Raw genomic sequence first — 16806 nt, 5'->3', positions numbered from 1 at the left:
AAACATTATATTATGAAATGATTAAATAAGTAAAATGCATTTTCAAAAGGCATATATTTCAAAACGTTCTGACCAAATTAATAAAGGTGTGAAGATAATTGTGTGGGAAAGAAAAGTAGAAATCCAAAACAGAAATCAGAAATATTTTTCCCACTCATTGTCAATAAAATGTGTTGCAAAACCTTACTTTATCATCACTCAATTTATGTGGAAAATCAATCCTGACAATAATAGAGCAAGCTGTCATTCCATCGAGGTTGTGATTGCTGTGGAGGCATGTGGCAACACCTTGCAGTACAGGACACTTTGACCATGACGAGGCTGGGTCTGTGGTACATTTGGAGATGCTGCTGTTGTCATGATTCACATGCTGTGGAGGCATGTGGCAACACCTTCATTGCAGGACACATTGACCATGACGAGGCTTGGTCTGTGGTACATTTGGAAATACTGCTGTTGTCATGATTCACATGCTGTGGAGGCATGTGGCAACACCTTGCAGTACAGGACACATTGACCATGATGAGGCTTGGTCTGTGGTACATTCGGAGATGCTGCTGTTGTCATGATTCACATGCTGTGGAGGCATGTAGCAACACCTTCATTGCAGGACACATTGACCATGACGAGGCTTGGTCTGTGGTACATTTGGAGATGCTGCTGTTGTCACGATTCACGTGCTGTGGAGGCATGTGGCAACACCTTCATTGCAGGACACATTGACCATGACGAGGCTTGGTCTGTGGTACATTCGGAGATGCTGCTGTTGTCATGATTCACATGCTGTGGAGGCATGTGGCAACACCTTCATTGCAGGACTAATTGACCATGATGAGGCTTGGTCTGTGGTACATTTGGAGATGCTGCTGTTGTCATGATTCACCTTTATTGCTGTGGAGGCATGTGGCAACACCTTGCAGCACAGGACACATTGACCATGACGAGGCTGGGCCTGTGGTACATTTGGAGATGCTGCTGTTGTCATGATTCACATGCTGTGGAAACATGTGGCAACACCTTGCAGCACAGGACACATTGACCATGACGAGGCTTGGTCTGTGGTACATTTGGAAATGCTGCTGTTGTCATGATTCACATGCTGTGGAAACATGTGGCAACACCTTGCAGTACAGGACACATTGACCATGACAAGGCTTGGTCTGTGGTATATTTGGAGATGCTGCTGTTGTCATGATACACATGCTGTGGAGGCATGTGGCAACACCTTCATTGCAGGACACATTGACCATGACGAGGCTGGGCCTGTGGTACATTTGGAGATGCTGCTGTTGTCATGATTCACCTTTATTGCTGTGGAGGCATGTGGCAACACCTTGCAGTACAATCACATTGACCATGACGAGGCTTGGTCTGTGGTACATTCGGAGATGCTGCTGTTGTCATAATTCACATGCTGTGAGTGAGTGAGTTGGGTTTAACACCTCTTTGAACAGTATTCTAGTTATATGACGGTGTGTCTGTTTAATGAGGGAGGATGAGGGAAATAATGCAGGGTTTAGAATTTACCTCTTTGGTGAAACCCAAAAGCACAAGACATCAATCTGAAGAGCAGATTGAAATGAATGACAAAAGATACATTATAATTTTGCCTCAATGTTGTATGAACATAGAAGTCTGTTAAGTGAAGTGAACCAAGTTTCTTTGAAGTTTACCCGTGTTCGCACTTCTGAATCTGGGGACCCCCTCAATCTTTTACTTATCACAGTGGGTCAATAACAAGGACCCCTTCGGCTTGACTTTTATGCTTAGTTTCAAACACTGTTTCACTAGCGGAAAACCCCACACCAGTCATCCAGACAAAAATGACGTGCCAGATAGTGCGGACAAGTTCACTTCCTTTGTTGCATTTTCAGCATCCACACTGACATTTTGGCAGTTATTGACCACACAGTTTCTCCCCTTGATTAACTCTTTCTTGGAAAGAAGTGACAGACAACTTAGATTCATATTGCTATTGACAAGGGGCCATCAAAGTGCTGATCAATAGGGGTTCGGGGCAGTTGGGGCACTGAGCACTGCCCGCTCAGCATGGCTGTTACTGCTGGTCTAGAAGCTGGCTTTATTCTCCCAGATTAGGAAACTCTTATGCTTTTGTGGGCTTTCATATGAAGTTTCTTAGTTACCATACAAGTTATTATTAGCTGAGACAGGCATCTTTTGATATGGCATAGATGAAATTGATTGGTGTTGAAAACATGTCATTTCTTGAGCCATGACTCTCCTGAAATAGAAATTGGTTTGTGAATTAACAGGATGGAAGGTTGATAGGCTGGAGAAGAGAATTGTATGCCACGTTTACTATAGCTAAGCACACAGCCATAGTTTATATTGGTGCTGTGCAAGTTATTTTCTCTATCAAGTTATAGTCTGGAAGGTAATTTAAGGTACCGACGTTTACTACAATATCTGAAAAACTATTGGACCCACTCCAGTCAAAGTTGGTATGAGATTATTAAACAGTCATACATAACTGGATATTACATTTAAAGACAATCGGTGCATGAATAAAAAATCGGTCTATTTAGCTATCACTATATTTCATCAACAACCAGACCTGTTCATCACGGTGGAACGAGCATTCATTGTAACAGCCATCTGCATAATGCTACCCCTGCATCATAGGGCCATATGACACAGTTGAACCAATCAACTCAACTGGAAAGGTTGCACGGGAATCACGCACGCACAAATACGGTGTTAGCGTTGGGCGTCTCAACGTGCGTGATTCCCGTGCACCCTTTCGAGTTGAGTTGATTGGTTCAACTGTGTCACATGGCCCTCGCCACTAGTCAACTAGCACGTGACTACTAAATTGTGCTGAGGACAAGTAAACATCCAGTGATGGTAGTCTTCATTGACATGTGGCATTTGAGGGCTAAAACACTGAATCAGTTCCAAATTCTTCATTTCTTCTACAAACTGGAACTGAATAAAACTAACAGAAAATGTTTTCAACCCAGTAAACATTTTTGTCTTGTTCAAGCAGGACCAGCTACAAACTCTGAGGACTTGTGTACCGTATATCGCTGTGTATAAGGCGAGTTTTTCGTACCTAAAATGAGGGGATTATGAAGGGGGGTCGTCTTATACACGGAGTCGAAGATCTCACATTTTTTTCCACTGGCGATGTCAACCAGCGTCCGATAGCCAGCCCAGCATTTGACAATAAAACTTCGCATTTCGTCCTAAATAACTGTTCCAAAACCTATTTCCATACATAAACATGATTTGTATCTCTTTTCCTTGAATAAAGTTTAATAATATCTGCAAATAAAGTTGAAATGAACCTCGCCTCTATGCAGATTGTCAAACCAGCTGACACGGTAAAACAATCAACATCCGTGAGTAGAGAGCCAGAAGTACTGGTAAGCATTTGCATATTGCACATGTGACCTAACATGTGATAACCGGTGAAGCTGAAATCAATTCCCGCTGTTTTTACAGTTGTATTAACAACTGTTGGAGACAGTGTGAATAAGTGATTGTGGAATAAACACGCTGAATGTGAAGCAAATATAAGCCTAGTTAGTTACAACATAGTTAATTGGTGATTAAATTACTCACCATTGTCTCTTATATGTTATTACTTCATAAATGAATTTTATTTTACGGGCACCAATTTGGTGTCGTACCGTGTACCACAAAATGGCAACATGTGCTGGAGTTACACACGCGACCAATCAACGTAGAAAAAACAATGCAAGATAAACATATTTTTATTGCATATATAAGGTTTGTGTGCGCACTTGTGATGTGCTTCATTCCAGGTCGCCTTATACACGGGTTGATTTTGAAGGCGTGTACAGGAGGGTCGTCTTATATGTGGGGTCGCCTTATACACAGCGATATACGGTAATAGGTTTACACCTGTTCTGAAAGAAAATTGAATTTCTGAGGCTGCATCTTCTGTCACACAAATGATTTCACAAGGACTTGACATTGACTTTAGATTGATGGCATGTTGGTACAGTAACCCACCAAGATGTTAACGGTTTGCCCACCTATGAGCCTCCAGATTGGTGGATGTTAGAAGCCATCACTTATTGATTTGCTTGAGCAGCTCAATTGGAGCTAGACAGCGCTCTGCAGGGAGTTTGATGCATAATACAAAGACTGACACCTCCATCTCAACAATACACTGAAGGGTCTGGGCTGAATAGATGTGAGCTCAGGTTAGCTTGATGCCTTTCCACTCAATGAATATATCATCCAGTTTGTCTGCTGTTGGGCTCATCCTTGGGGTTATCCGATCTCTCCAACACATGGAAGCCAATTAGTTGATGGATTTTTAAAGAGGACAGGGAGAGAAGCTCACCTTCAGAAATTGCTTACCTCAGCAAATAAGTCCTACATGAAATATAGTATTTATTGTTTGTGTATTTATTTATTATTTGCACTCTTTTTTAAATGTATCTGCCATTACGGTTGTTACTTTTATCATGGGATCATGTGAAACTTCAAAATAAACTCAAGTACAATTTGTGCAGCTCATGCTGTAATCCCCCTACAGATAAACTTAGGAATAGCTGAAATATTGCCTACAGTGGCACTTACTCACTCACTCACTCACTCACTCACTCACTCACTCAGATTGATTTGATTTAGTGTTGATGTTGTTTCAATTTTCATGGCACATTACATAGCATATGCTACAGTGACTAAACTTGTAAGCGGGTGAACTGGGTGTCATGGGAAATTAAATCAGCTAGTCACCATGAATTGAGCTAGACCGTCAGTCGACTGAATAACAATGGCTTGATTTTTATGATGTCCATGTTATCTTTTGATGTTGGGGATAATAATGTCAAATTGACAGGCAGCCTGTCTCTGGTTATTGACAACTATCAAGTTGCTGATAGCATTTAATGTCATATCACCAAGATTAGGTGTTGTCATTCAACATTTCTGGTATTATAAGCTGGGTTTTTGCAGGGGAGTTCTCCATCTTTTGACTGCTGTAATCAATATGTTTTCTGCCTTTTGTGAAGGCGATATTATGACTTCTTCAGTTCTCACAATTAAGCATGAAAGTCAGGGCGTCATTGTCATTTCCCGAATGTGCTGTGAAGATTCGAGTGGGAAATGGTCTTGAGCAAACCATGCTTGACGTAAGAGGCGACTAATGTCATCGGGGGGTTGTGTTCATTGACTTCATGTTGAGGAATGTCATCGTATTGCGTACATCTTGCTCAAGATGTCACCAATTACGTGGATCGATGCTCATGATATCAATCACTGGATTGTCTGGTACAGACTCAATTATTTACAGACCGCCGTCATATAGCTGGAATATTGCTGAGTGCGGTGTAAAACAACAAACCAACCAACCAATCAAGATGTCACAGGATTGTCTTGCCCATACTTAATTGTTTCCAGAATGGTGTCATACAGCTGGAATATTTGTGTGAGTGTGGCGTTAAACAACAGACATTGACCCAGTGTTAAAAGTTAATGATTTAGAGGGTCCAAAGATTCAAGAACTACAGCAGCAAACTTTAAGGATTGTAGCACCCCTTTACTATCACTTGAAGTTATTTTATGGCAGTAATTAACTTGCACTAGTCCATAGGCCACACCAATATTCTCCTTGGTTAATGTATGACTAGTACTAGTAGAAATTAACCAAACTCTGAAGGTTTCCCTAAATACTGGCAGAGACCACATACCGGTAATAGTGACTAACATGGTCGTGTCAACACAATTTAAAATTAAAGAAATAAATAATTAAAATTGAAAAATGTTTGAAGAAATACTTGTCATTTTATCTTAATGAAGAAGAAAAGCCTTTAGACTCACACATTATAAGATCTATAATGAGCCCGTGTCTACCTGGAACCATTAGCCTGCATTGCATTCCTGAACTAACACCAACTAGTTGCTGTGATAGAATCTGTCTTCAGGCAAGTAGTAGAGCTGTACAGACTGATGATAGACCAATAATTGAGATAATAAGGTACTTAAAATAATACAGTACTTCACCATAGCAACAAAATCATGGTTAATTAGTCTCTGGTCTCTATCAAAAGAATTGACCAAGGAGAACTGGATTTCGTGATTTGTAGTACTGATCCTGTACGTGTCCGATACCTGATATGAAGGGGACCAGAACCTGAATAGATTTCAAAAGAGTGTGCAGAGTATTAGTTGAAAGCATTCTATTCACATTGGTTGCAACATGAGAATTGAATTTCCTCAATCAAGTTTCCATATCAGTGTTTGAAGCTACGACTGTTTGTGGTAGTTGACAGTTTGTAAAGAAGATAGGGATTGTCTTACAGGCTGCCGTCATGTGGCTGGAATATTGCTTAGCATGGCATGAAACAACAAACTTCAAACACAACTTTGATGTTAAACACAGGCAAACAAACAAATGTTAAGTAGAGTTGTCACATGTTTGTCTCTACTGAATTGTTATTAGAAATATTGTTTCAATAATGAGAGAAAAAGGAGATAAATCAATCGCACGGGTAGTTTTGAAGTTGTCAAAAATGAGATGATGACCAGGAAAGTTAAAACGTCCTGAACTTTTAGAAGAATCAGTTTTGCATCATGATCCTTGTGTTACTAACAAGGACAAATCTGCCTTGGATTATGCCAGGTGTTCATGATGGTTGACTTTCGTTCTCGCCCTCGTTGGTCACTTTGTAACTAACAAGGGGCTCAGATGTTGGTGTTGCTATTTGTGGGGCAAAGTTGCTTCCCTTAGGTGTGTCTGAATCCTGTGAGGGTTCAAATGTGATTCTTGATTTGTCAGCCCCATACCAGTGCTCCGACATGGATACAATGTGTGAAGCCCATTTCTGGTGTCCCCTGCTGTGATACTGCTGGAATATTGCTAAAAGTGGCGTAAAACCAAACTCACTCACTCACTCATACCAATGCTTGTGAGTTTTCACTAAGACATGCAGTGATATAACCAAAATACTCTTCAAACTCGCAAAAGCCCAACTCACTAACACACTGAGACCAGTATGCCTCACATGACACATATTGACCTGAGTGACCTTGATATACTGACTAGGACTACATTATTTTCTATGTCACATCTTGCTATTCATATCTCATGAATGTAGCTATCTTTGAGCTTTTTCCATTGGTTTTGACATACTACATGATTATAAGATTCTAACCTATGTTTATTTACCTTTCAGCCATAGCTTTCTTCAACCATGTGAACTTAATGTATGGGGTGATCTCTGAGTACTGTACCTCCGAGGGACAAGCATGCTCCTCGATGGCAGCCCCGGGCAGTGTGTAAGTCTACAATTAGTTTTTGACTGTAGTTGTGCAAGATGAATATGCCTCAAATGTGTTAGCTAATATTACAAATGAATTTTTATTAATATTAACTAATATTAGCCTTGCCCAAAGGGCTGTATGAAATCATCTGCAATCTGATGATGCATACTTGTGTCGAGCTGGTTATCTGTTGAAGGTTGGTTATTTTTTAAGGTCCTACCCACCATATTGGTGAGATAGATCGGCCTGTTTGTAATGTATACATTACAGTTGGGTCATACTGGTTAAGGAGTAGCAACTATGTTTGAGGACTCTATTGATGCATCATTTGATGAAATCTATATACAGTATCGTAACATTAGAAATCACAGATTTCTTGTTGTAGACGTAATATAGTGATCTGCATATCTGAAAATGGGATTTTCTTTTGTGCCATGAAAAGTAATACTAACGAGTAAATTTGATGTTAAAGCCATGTGGTTCCAATCAACTCCTTTGCTGCTAATTGTTTACCATAGTTTAAGTAAAGTTTTATATTCATAAATGTTTGGCATATTTTCTGTAGAAATGTCATGGAAAATTATTGTTCTAACAGTTAATCACTGTTTATCTTAAAAAGCTGTTTTCTGATGAAAACACAACATGATTCGCTCCCTGATGAGATTCCTTGTTAGAATAGGCCCTCAGAAACTTATGTGTGTTGTACTGAATAGTCTTGGCAACTTATCACGTGTCATTGTACCCAGGCGTAGGACGTTGCTCATATCAGTCACTGGTTTATCTGGTCTAGACTTGATTATTTACAGGCCACAGTCATATAGGTGGAATGTTTCTGAGTGGCATTAAACAACAAACAAAACATAGAAACATACAAGAATGATTTAGCTTGACAACACAGAAGTTGTCATTCATATATAGCTTTTAGTAATTTTCAGTGTTCATTCCCTCACTTTCATATTATTTTGTAAGAACAATCATAAAGTGTTGAATGTTTGTAGTAGTCTTTACAACATCTATTTTTCAGGCAATATTACTGGTATGATGACAAGGGGAAGAAGTTTAAATATTCAGCTCCTCAGTACATTGACTATGTCATGACATATATACAGACGTCCATCACTGACGAATCTGTCTTCCCAACAAAGTTTGGTGAGTACAGATAATGGGCAATGTTTGGGGCATACCGTATTCAATGTAATAAGCGCCCCACTCCACGGCAATATTTGCTAATATATTGGCTAGTGAACAATCCCAATAAGCAACCCTTCCGATTGATCAATGTACACAAGACTTATTCATTCATGTATAATACACACTCGTGTGTTATATGCACCCTTAATTATGGGCCATTAAATTCTGGAAAAATATATCTGTCATACGTAAACATTTCAGGCTGTCAGCATAAACCACGAAATTTATCTTTCAACTCTGCTTTTTTTTCACCAAAATAATATTCTAATAAGAGCTCCCTATTTCTAATTTTGAGAGCACCCTGGGCGCTTATTATGTCAAATACGGTGAATATGACAATATCAGAATTTGGAAACTGTCTCAGATCATGCAGTACCTTGGAAGTTGAAGTATGCTTATTGTTGCAATTCTAGGTCATATAGGTCTCATGCTTGTCATAAGAAGAAGGGGCGGTCGGGTAGCCTAGTGGTTAAAGCGTTCGCTCGTCACGCCGAAGACCCGGGTTCGATTCCCGACATGGGTACAATGTGTGAAGCCAATTTCTGGTGTCCCCTGCCGTGATATTGCTGTAATATTGCTAAAAGCGGCGTAAAACCATACTCACCATCACCATCATAAGAAGAAACCAATGAAGATTGGGTTGGTACATTGTGTGAACTGGCCAATTGTATGTCAGTGTGCCCTGGCTACATGGATCATTGGTCATGCTATAAACAACTGGTTTGCCTGGTGCATCATTTACAGGGCACCATGATATAGCTGGAATATTGCTGACCTAGACCTAAACCAACAGTGACTCACAGAAGTATGATGTTTAAGGGGCATGAAATGAATGAAAGTCTTGTAACTTGTGCTTGAATGTGCATAAGTGAGGCAAGATTGCTTTCCACTGCATCTGCAATTGAACTGCTATTTGTGGTTTATTCTTCAGTACGTTTCCTCAGAAGTGATTTTCTAACATTTGCCATCGATGACAGGTTTTTATTTAGTCTAAATATATGTATCATTAATGTATAACGTCTCGTCATGATATGGCTGGAATATTGCTGAATTGATGTTAAATATTTACTCATTTGTACTCACTCTAACATTTGATGTTGTCTTTCAGGTCATGTCTTCCCAAACTCATTCGAAACAGTTGTGAAGAAGGTGCACCGGTATCTCCTCCAAGTATTAGCACACATATACCACGCACATTATAGGGAACTTCTGACACTAGGTCTGCATGGCCACTTAAACAGTCTGTTCACTCACTTCATGGTCTTCAATTTGGAGTTTAACTTACTGGAGGACAAGGACACTGAGGTTCTCCACGACCTTGTGGAGGCCCTCCTCAAATGTCTAGAAGACTATAACCAGAGTATACAGGATAATGCAGCTAATGAAGATAGTGAGGAAACACCGGAAGACACTAGTCCCCCACAGCCAGAGAAACAGCTGCTGCAAACATAGTGGATTCCAAACCTTTGTCTTTCATATCAACAGGATGTTTAATGGTCGTGCATTTGCATCGGGGACTCAGGATATAGTGTGGAAGGATCAAGAATGTGATACTGTGCTTGGTTGGAGTGTATCAACTGTGTGACTCTAGGGAGAGAGAAGATCCTAGATGAGGATCGGGATGTTTGGATGTGGAGATGGTCCTCCTCATGCAGCTGAAGAAGGATCTCGTGCCTCATAGTTTCAGCTTTCTGTAGTTTGAATGGATCAGTGTTCATAATGTCATTTTGGGTGATAATTTCATTTTCAGCAGGGCCTGTGCTTGTTATTGTTTTATGATATAAATGGTATATACAGTACATGTATGATAATTATGAAGTAATGAGGTGTTATTTGCTTATTTGGGGTAGAAATGTTAGTTCCTGTGAATTCTTTGTTCAAAGCCATCGACATGCTCTGATAAAATGAAACATTGATCCTGTTTATTAATCTATATATTGTAATTGTTTACAATATCTGATGGAAGGCAATACCTCGGTGATGACTAGTGACAGAACGTCCGTGTTGACAGCTGCAGATGAGTTGATGTAGATTGCAATTGAGATAGATACATGATACAGAGAGACTGTGATGTTCACCTGGTGTAGAGCTTGATCGATGTGATTCTTTTGACTTGGTGGTTTATGTATGAGGAACCCAGTCCAGGGTTTCGATGACTGTGTGAGGACTGCATCTTCTCGTTTCAATTCTTCCACACATTGGCACCCCACACAGTTCTGCAATAGCCTACTACCCTCACCCTCGCTGTAGAGCTGTAGGCTTCACTAATATGTTGCTGTGGATTCTAGATGAGGTTAGAACGAACAATACTCTGTGTTGGATATAGTGGGCACACTAGGGATTTTACCAGACAAAAATGTATTTATCAGCACTAGCTGGCGTTGTACGCTGTACAGCAGATATGTGTTGTAATTTGTTATGTGACATTGTGGGCAAGGTCAGAAAACTGGCATGGAATCTGATGTGCAGGATTCAAGAAAGATGGAAAGCCTGGCAGTTCTTCCAGATACATTATCTTCAGATGAACGGCCCGATGATGCCTTTAATGCCAAGTTATATACTCTGGATGATGCTGGACAATTAGTGCCAAATAGGACTTGAGTTAATAACCAGGTCATCACAGCAGATAAGGACTGATATGTGCCAAGGTAATACTCTTGGAGAAGGGTCTCATGGTCAAGAATTCTTGAAAGATGTCATGGGTTTTAATTGCTAAATGCAGTGAAGGGTTCCCATTGGTGCCAATTGTATTGTTATATTGGGCTACCATTGTTACAAGTCTTGCAGAGGGTGCCAAGGAAATGATGGATGTCAAGCAGGTAATCGCATACAGGTGCCAAATATTACCCATGTCAAGGCTGTTATGCAGTTATGTATGTCCTTGGCAGGATTGAAATTTCACGTCATAAAGCCTAAAGGCTCTCTGGTTGCAAGGTTGGAGGTGTATAACATAGAGTTGATTGTTCACTGGTGCCAAGCCTTGGTTCTGCTGCTTGCCAAAGAATTGTGGTGTAGAGCTAATCTGACACTTCTGTGTGCCTAAATGTTCTCTTTCACATCTGCTGGAGGACAATGACAAGTGACCTTGTACAAGTACCACACTTGTGTAGGACAGCTATTCCTACAGTGATGGAGATTCTGATGCAGTTTACACTGCCAGACCGAGTATTCTTTATTGAATGAAAAGTAGGTAACTTCATCAGTTTGGGTAAAACTATGACAGAAAAAGTCTTTAGAAAACTGTAAGAAAACAAGTGGACTCAGTTTGGACCAGTTTGATGAAAGAAGTTGCAGATGTTGCAAATAGCTATACCCTTGACTATACAGTTGTGTATGGTTGTGTTAATTAGTATTGTGCTGATGTTAGTGATAGCACCACGAGGGACACAGTTCTGTCTGATACAAGGAAGGATGACATGTTCATTAACTTAAGTGTGAACTTGGACTTCAGCAATATCTTGGATTATTTGTCTCAGAAAAGATTTTGTCAGAATTTGATCGTTGACATACTTTTTAGCAGCCCGAAACTCTGAAAAGGTTAATTGATGAAAGTTCATTGCAAAGAGGCTCTTCTTTAGTCAGTGGATGACATTTTTCGATTTTCGCACAGCCATCCATTGACTTTTAGAAAGGTTTCACAAGGTCTGGAAATCATTACAATCCTCCAAAACTGATAACAGTGATGAGATGGAAGATTGAATTACAGTATTTGATACAGTTCTTTATCGTTAAGGTAAAGTAAAATACTGTTTTAGGATGAAAAGAAGTTTCAGGCTTTGCTATTTTACATTGCAAATGATAGTTTATATGTAAAAGGCAAATTGAAAAATTATTTAAAAAGATATTTTTATCATCAATGACATTTTAATGATTTACATTGAGGTCATGTAAAATACTCTGACTTTTGAAAGAAGGGACACTTCCTAGTATCAGACTAGCTGCTTTCTCTACAGTAATACTGTCATAATACCCTGAAACCATCCATGGCTGGTACTGAAGTCATGTAGGTGATGCTCCCAGGACTGTGTGGGCAGTATTGTTACTCAGGCCGCTGCTAACTGATGACCACTTGTTGCTTGTGAACATTGCCCCCAGTTTGTTTAGACATGCATACTTCATGATCCAGTGGCTTTGTCTTCTGCAATACTAGAACATTAAGTGGAGCTGTGATATCTTGGAAAAATGTACATACTCCGATAATAACTGTGTTAACAGCTTTTGGTCATTCATTGTGCAGGTATCATATTAATATATATTTTCTCAGCATGCTTAAGTTAAGCAGTATTGTGTTTCAGCTTAAGCAGAAAATTGAGTAGAGTCATAAGGTTGGAGGCATTTACAGCATATTACCATCTTAAAAGATTTTGCCAACTGTTGAATAAGTTGATGTTGAATTTTATACTTGAATTGAATGCCATTGGTGTGTTCATATCCTCAACCATTTTGTTAAAATCTTGTGCACACAGGTTTATTGAATTCCACAAGTACTTTTGAAAATACAGAATTTCTTGTAATGAAGGTCCAAGTCTGTTTCATCATCACTACCTATGAACAGTTATCTGTTTAAGATCAAGTCCTTTTATTCTAAGCCATGTAGGGAGGATCCCAAACAGCAAGAAATACAAAGATATTAATAATATTCTAAATTATTCATAGCCAAGAAACTGACTTGCATTTTTCGTCTGATCTCTCGTCTAGTATTTACAGTAATATCTTGTTCTACATTTATCTTTGAATTTTTCACAAAATGTTGTCCCTACACAAATTGTGAGCATGGCACGATGCAGAATAAGGACGATTATGGTATATCTGTCATGATAGAATGTTTGTATCAACCTCCAATTTTGAGCTCCAAGGGGAGATAATCCAGCTTGGCAGCATTATCCAACATGGCCACCCCTAGCAGCAGCAAAGCATAAGAATGTATTTATTTTATAGATTATTTATTTTGTTGTAGATTGTAGTTTTTTTTCAGTTGTTGTCAGGGTTTGTTTTCAGGACGTCCCCAGATAAACGCAATCAAGCTAACGATGCTAACACTTGTTACTGACCATTCACTGAGTGCTTAAAGCTCTGCATTTCTGACATTGTGTCTCTTTGATTGAATGTCATTTCCTTTATTTTGCCAGCAGTTTTGATTAAAATACTCTGGATTCTGTGTAATACTTACAAACATGCATTTTGTTTTCTTTTGCCTTTGAAATTAATTTGATATTCCTGGGTTGAAATATTCCATATGTGTTCAGGAGTTAGAACCAAAATACACATGCCATTGTTGTTCTATCATTAATGTCATATATAGCTTTCATTTCATTAACAAACACAATGATCTGTCACTTCTTTGTGGTTTTTGTCTGTAACAGTTTACCTGATGTGTGCAAATGTGTTTGCCTTAAAATATTTTGGGCCATATTGTACCTATCAAACAAACAAGACAAAATATTGCAAGCCATATTGGTTGTTTGAAATTTGTGTTTACTATTTTCTTGTAAGAATTCTTACTGTTGTGCACAGACAGACATGGGTCATTTGTCAAATATGAATAAACTGATAGTGTCGTAATGACCGAGGTAGAAAATGCTAAATCAACTATTGTCAGTGTTTGACAGTCACATTAGATAAGACTATGTTAAGTTAATTATGTTTTTGGATTTCACTGAAGTCAAAATATCATTTCGTTATTTTTTATGAGCAAATTTGTTACAAAATGTGAAACACTGCACCAATGTTCCATATGCTATACACTGCATCTTGTCACAGTGAGGTGGAATCCCAGCCTGGCTGTTGTCATGGTGAGGTGGAATCCTAGCCTGGCCGTTGTCATGGTGAGGTGGAATCCAACCCTGGCTGTTGTCATGGTGAGGTGGAATCCCAGCCTGGCTGTTGTCATGGTGAGGTGGAATCCTAGCCTGGCTGTTGTCATGGTGAGGTGGAATCCAAGCCTGGCTTTGTCATGGTGAGGTGGAATCCAAGCCTGGCTGTTGTCATGGTGAGGTGGAATCCAAGCCTGGCTGTTGTCATGGTGAGGTGGAATCCTAGCCTGGCTGTTGTCATGGTGAGGTGGAATCCAAGCCTGGCTGTTGTCATGGTGAGTGGAATCCAAGCCTGGCTGTTGTCATGGTGAGGTGGAATCCTAGCCTGGCTGTTGTCATGGTGAGATGGAATCCTAGCCTGGCTGTTGTCATGGTGAGGTGGGATTCTAGCCTGGCTGTTGTCATGGTGAGTTGGAATCCTAGCCTGGCTGTTGTCATGGTGAGGTGGGATTCTAGCCTGGCTGTTGTAATGGTGAGGTGGAAGCCTAGCCTGGCTGTAGTCATGGTAAGGTGGAATCCTAGCCTGGCTGTTGTCATGGTGAGGTGGAATCCTAGCCTGGCTGTTGTCATGGTGAGGTGGAATCTTAACCTGGCTGTCTAAACTATAGAAATGTTTTCTCTGTACTTGTGTACATCTAGACAAGACCTAACTCCATAATATCTGTATTCCATGTGGTTAGTGCCAAACATTATAAATGGGATCCTTAGAGCCTTGTAATTTGCCAAAATGAGTTTGCTTTTATAGTAATGTAATAAGGGATAATATGGATCTTGCTATGTGACTTTGCATGATCTTCGTTTGTCCGGGCTATATTAAACTTACTCAATAGCATTATGTGTAATATTCAGCTATTGTTTAGAACACCATATACTGAAAGAGCATCAGTTAATGGATGCATTCGTACAGAATACTCTCAGCTGTGTCCTGACCTTTTGGTTTGGCATGGTGTAATCAGTATTTAAATAAGCATCCAACGCTTTTATAGCATGTGTGTGTTACAAGCTTCAATGTCACACATATCAAACAAATCATAGTGAGCAAAGTTTTATGGAATGTATTCACAGAAACATGACAAAACAAAGATCCAATAGAAAATCAAGTTTTGCAAAATCGTATTATGAGGCATTTTGAAAATATTATCTGTAACTAATATGCCTCCTATTTTGTTTGAGAAAAAATGTCTATTTTGACCTTTATGTGCTAGGAATTGATAAATAACAGTCATGTGAGAATTTTTTATATTTGATGTGTGTGGCATTCCCCTGAGTAGGCCTATATATGTGTGAGTTGTGTTGTGGACTCAGTGTGGCCTCTTGGCACTAATCAGATGCTATACAGACAGTACAGTGAGTGTAGCTGTGTATCATATATTTCATGGCTGGCATCAGCTCAACACAATACATTTTACTCCTATGTCAAAATAAAAGTTATATTATGAAGTGCTTTAGTCTGTTGTATGTTGTTGTCCCTTCAACAGAGGATTGGGGCTGTCCCAATGGTCTAAGGCTTGGTAAATGTCTGTGGATAGTTCCATCCCATAGGCATGACAGAAATCATTGGTTCCACTCCCAGTTTTGCCCTGATTGTGTTTCTAGGTTTGTTAGGACACGGGTGGCCCAGTCATCAAAGGCACATTCATTGTGCAGAGTTGGCACCCCTTGGGTTCATCCGAAACCTCCTTATGTTTCTAGGTTTGGCAGCACCCTACCCTGCCCATAGGTGTCACCAAAGTTGTAAACGTCTAAGACCTGCATCATGGGCTTTCCTCCCACAATAAGTGGAGGTGATATGACTGGAATACTGTTCAAAGCTGCCTTAAACCCAACTCACTCCGCATTTGCCAGCATATCACATGAGCTGGTAGGTTTCACCAAGCTGGTAAACCTGTGAGGCCTGCATCTTTTCATCCAGCTTCAACCTGACAAGCTGTAATGTAACTAAAATACTGTTCAAAGCAGCATTAAACCAAACTCACTCAGGCACTCACATGATATGAATATTATTTATTTGAACAGAATGGGTATACAAGCCTAAGTCATACCTGATCATACCCCTAAAGATCCGGGGTAGAATAGGTTTTCAGCAACCCATGCTTGCCGTAAAAGGCGACTATGCTTGTTGTAGGAGGCGACTAACGGGATCGGTGGTCAGGCTCACTGATGCATGTCATCGTATCTCAACTGCGTGGATTGATGCTCAAGATATCAAGCACTGGATTGTCTGGTCCAGACAGATGGAATATTGCTTAGTGCCGTATTAAACAACAAACCAACCTCCATAGTCCAGTGGATAGAGAATCTGCCCAATAGCGGAAGGTCGGTGGTTCGATCCTCCAGCAGGGTCATACTAAAAGATGGTACTTGGATGCATGTCATCGTATCCCAATTGCGTAGATCGATACTCATGATGTCAATCACTGGATTGTCTGGTCCAGACTCGATTATTTACAGACCGGTGTCATACAGCAGGAATATTACTGAATGTGTCAACAAATAAAATTATGAAAGAATAGCTAATACCGATATTGTATCCTCGATTGAG

General features: G+C 39.9%; 1 protein-coding gene across 3 annotated transcripts in view; it reads left to right on the top strand.

The window, feature by feature from the left end:
- Nucleotides 1–15704, top strand: part of LOC124135476 (MOB kinase activator 2-like) — a 50145-nt gene extending 34441 nt beyond the window's left edge. For all 3 annotated transcript variants that reach the window (XM_046500841.2, XM_046500840.2, XM_046500838.2), the window contains exons 3-5: nt 7173–7275; nt 8285–8409; nt 9560–15704. In XM_046500841.2, the coding sequence (XP_046356797.1) occupies nt 7173–7275; nt 8285–8409; nt 9560–9903 (572 nt within the window). In that variant the 3' untranslated portion in view covers nt 9904–15704. The remainder of the gene's footprint in view (nt 1–7172; nt 7276–8284; nt 8410–9559) is intronic.
- Nucleotides 15705–16806: the final 1102 nt, after the last annotated feature.

This window comes from Haliotis rufescens, unplaced genomic scaffold (genome assembly GCF_023055435.1).
Source record: "Haliotis rufescens isolate VD_foot unplaced genomic scaffold, xgHalRufe1.0.p SCAF_6, whole genome shotgun sequence".
Classification (NCBI taxonomy): domain Eukaryota; kingdom Metazoa; phylum Mollusca; class Gastropoda; order Lepetellida; family Haliotidae; genus Haliotis; species Haliotis rufescens.
The sequence above is the reverse complement of the archived record's forward strand: the minus strand, read 5'-3'. Positions and strand labels throughout refer to the sequence as shown.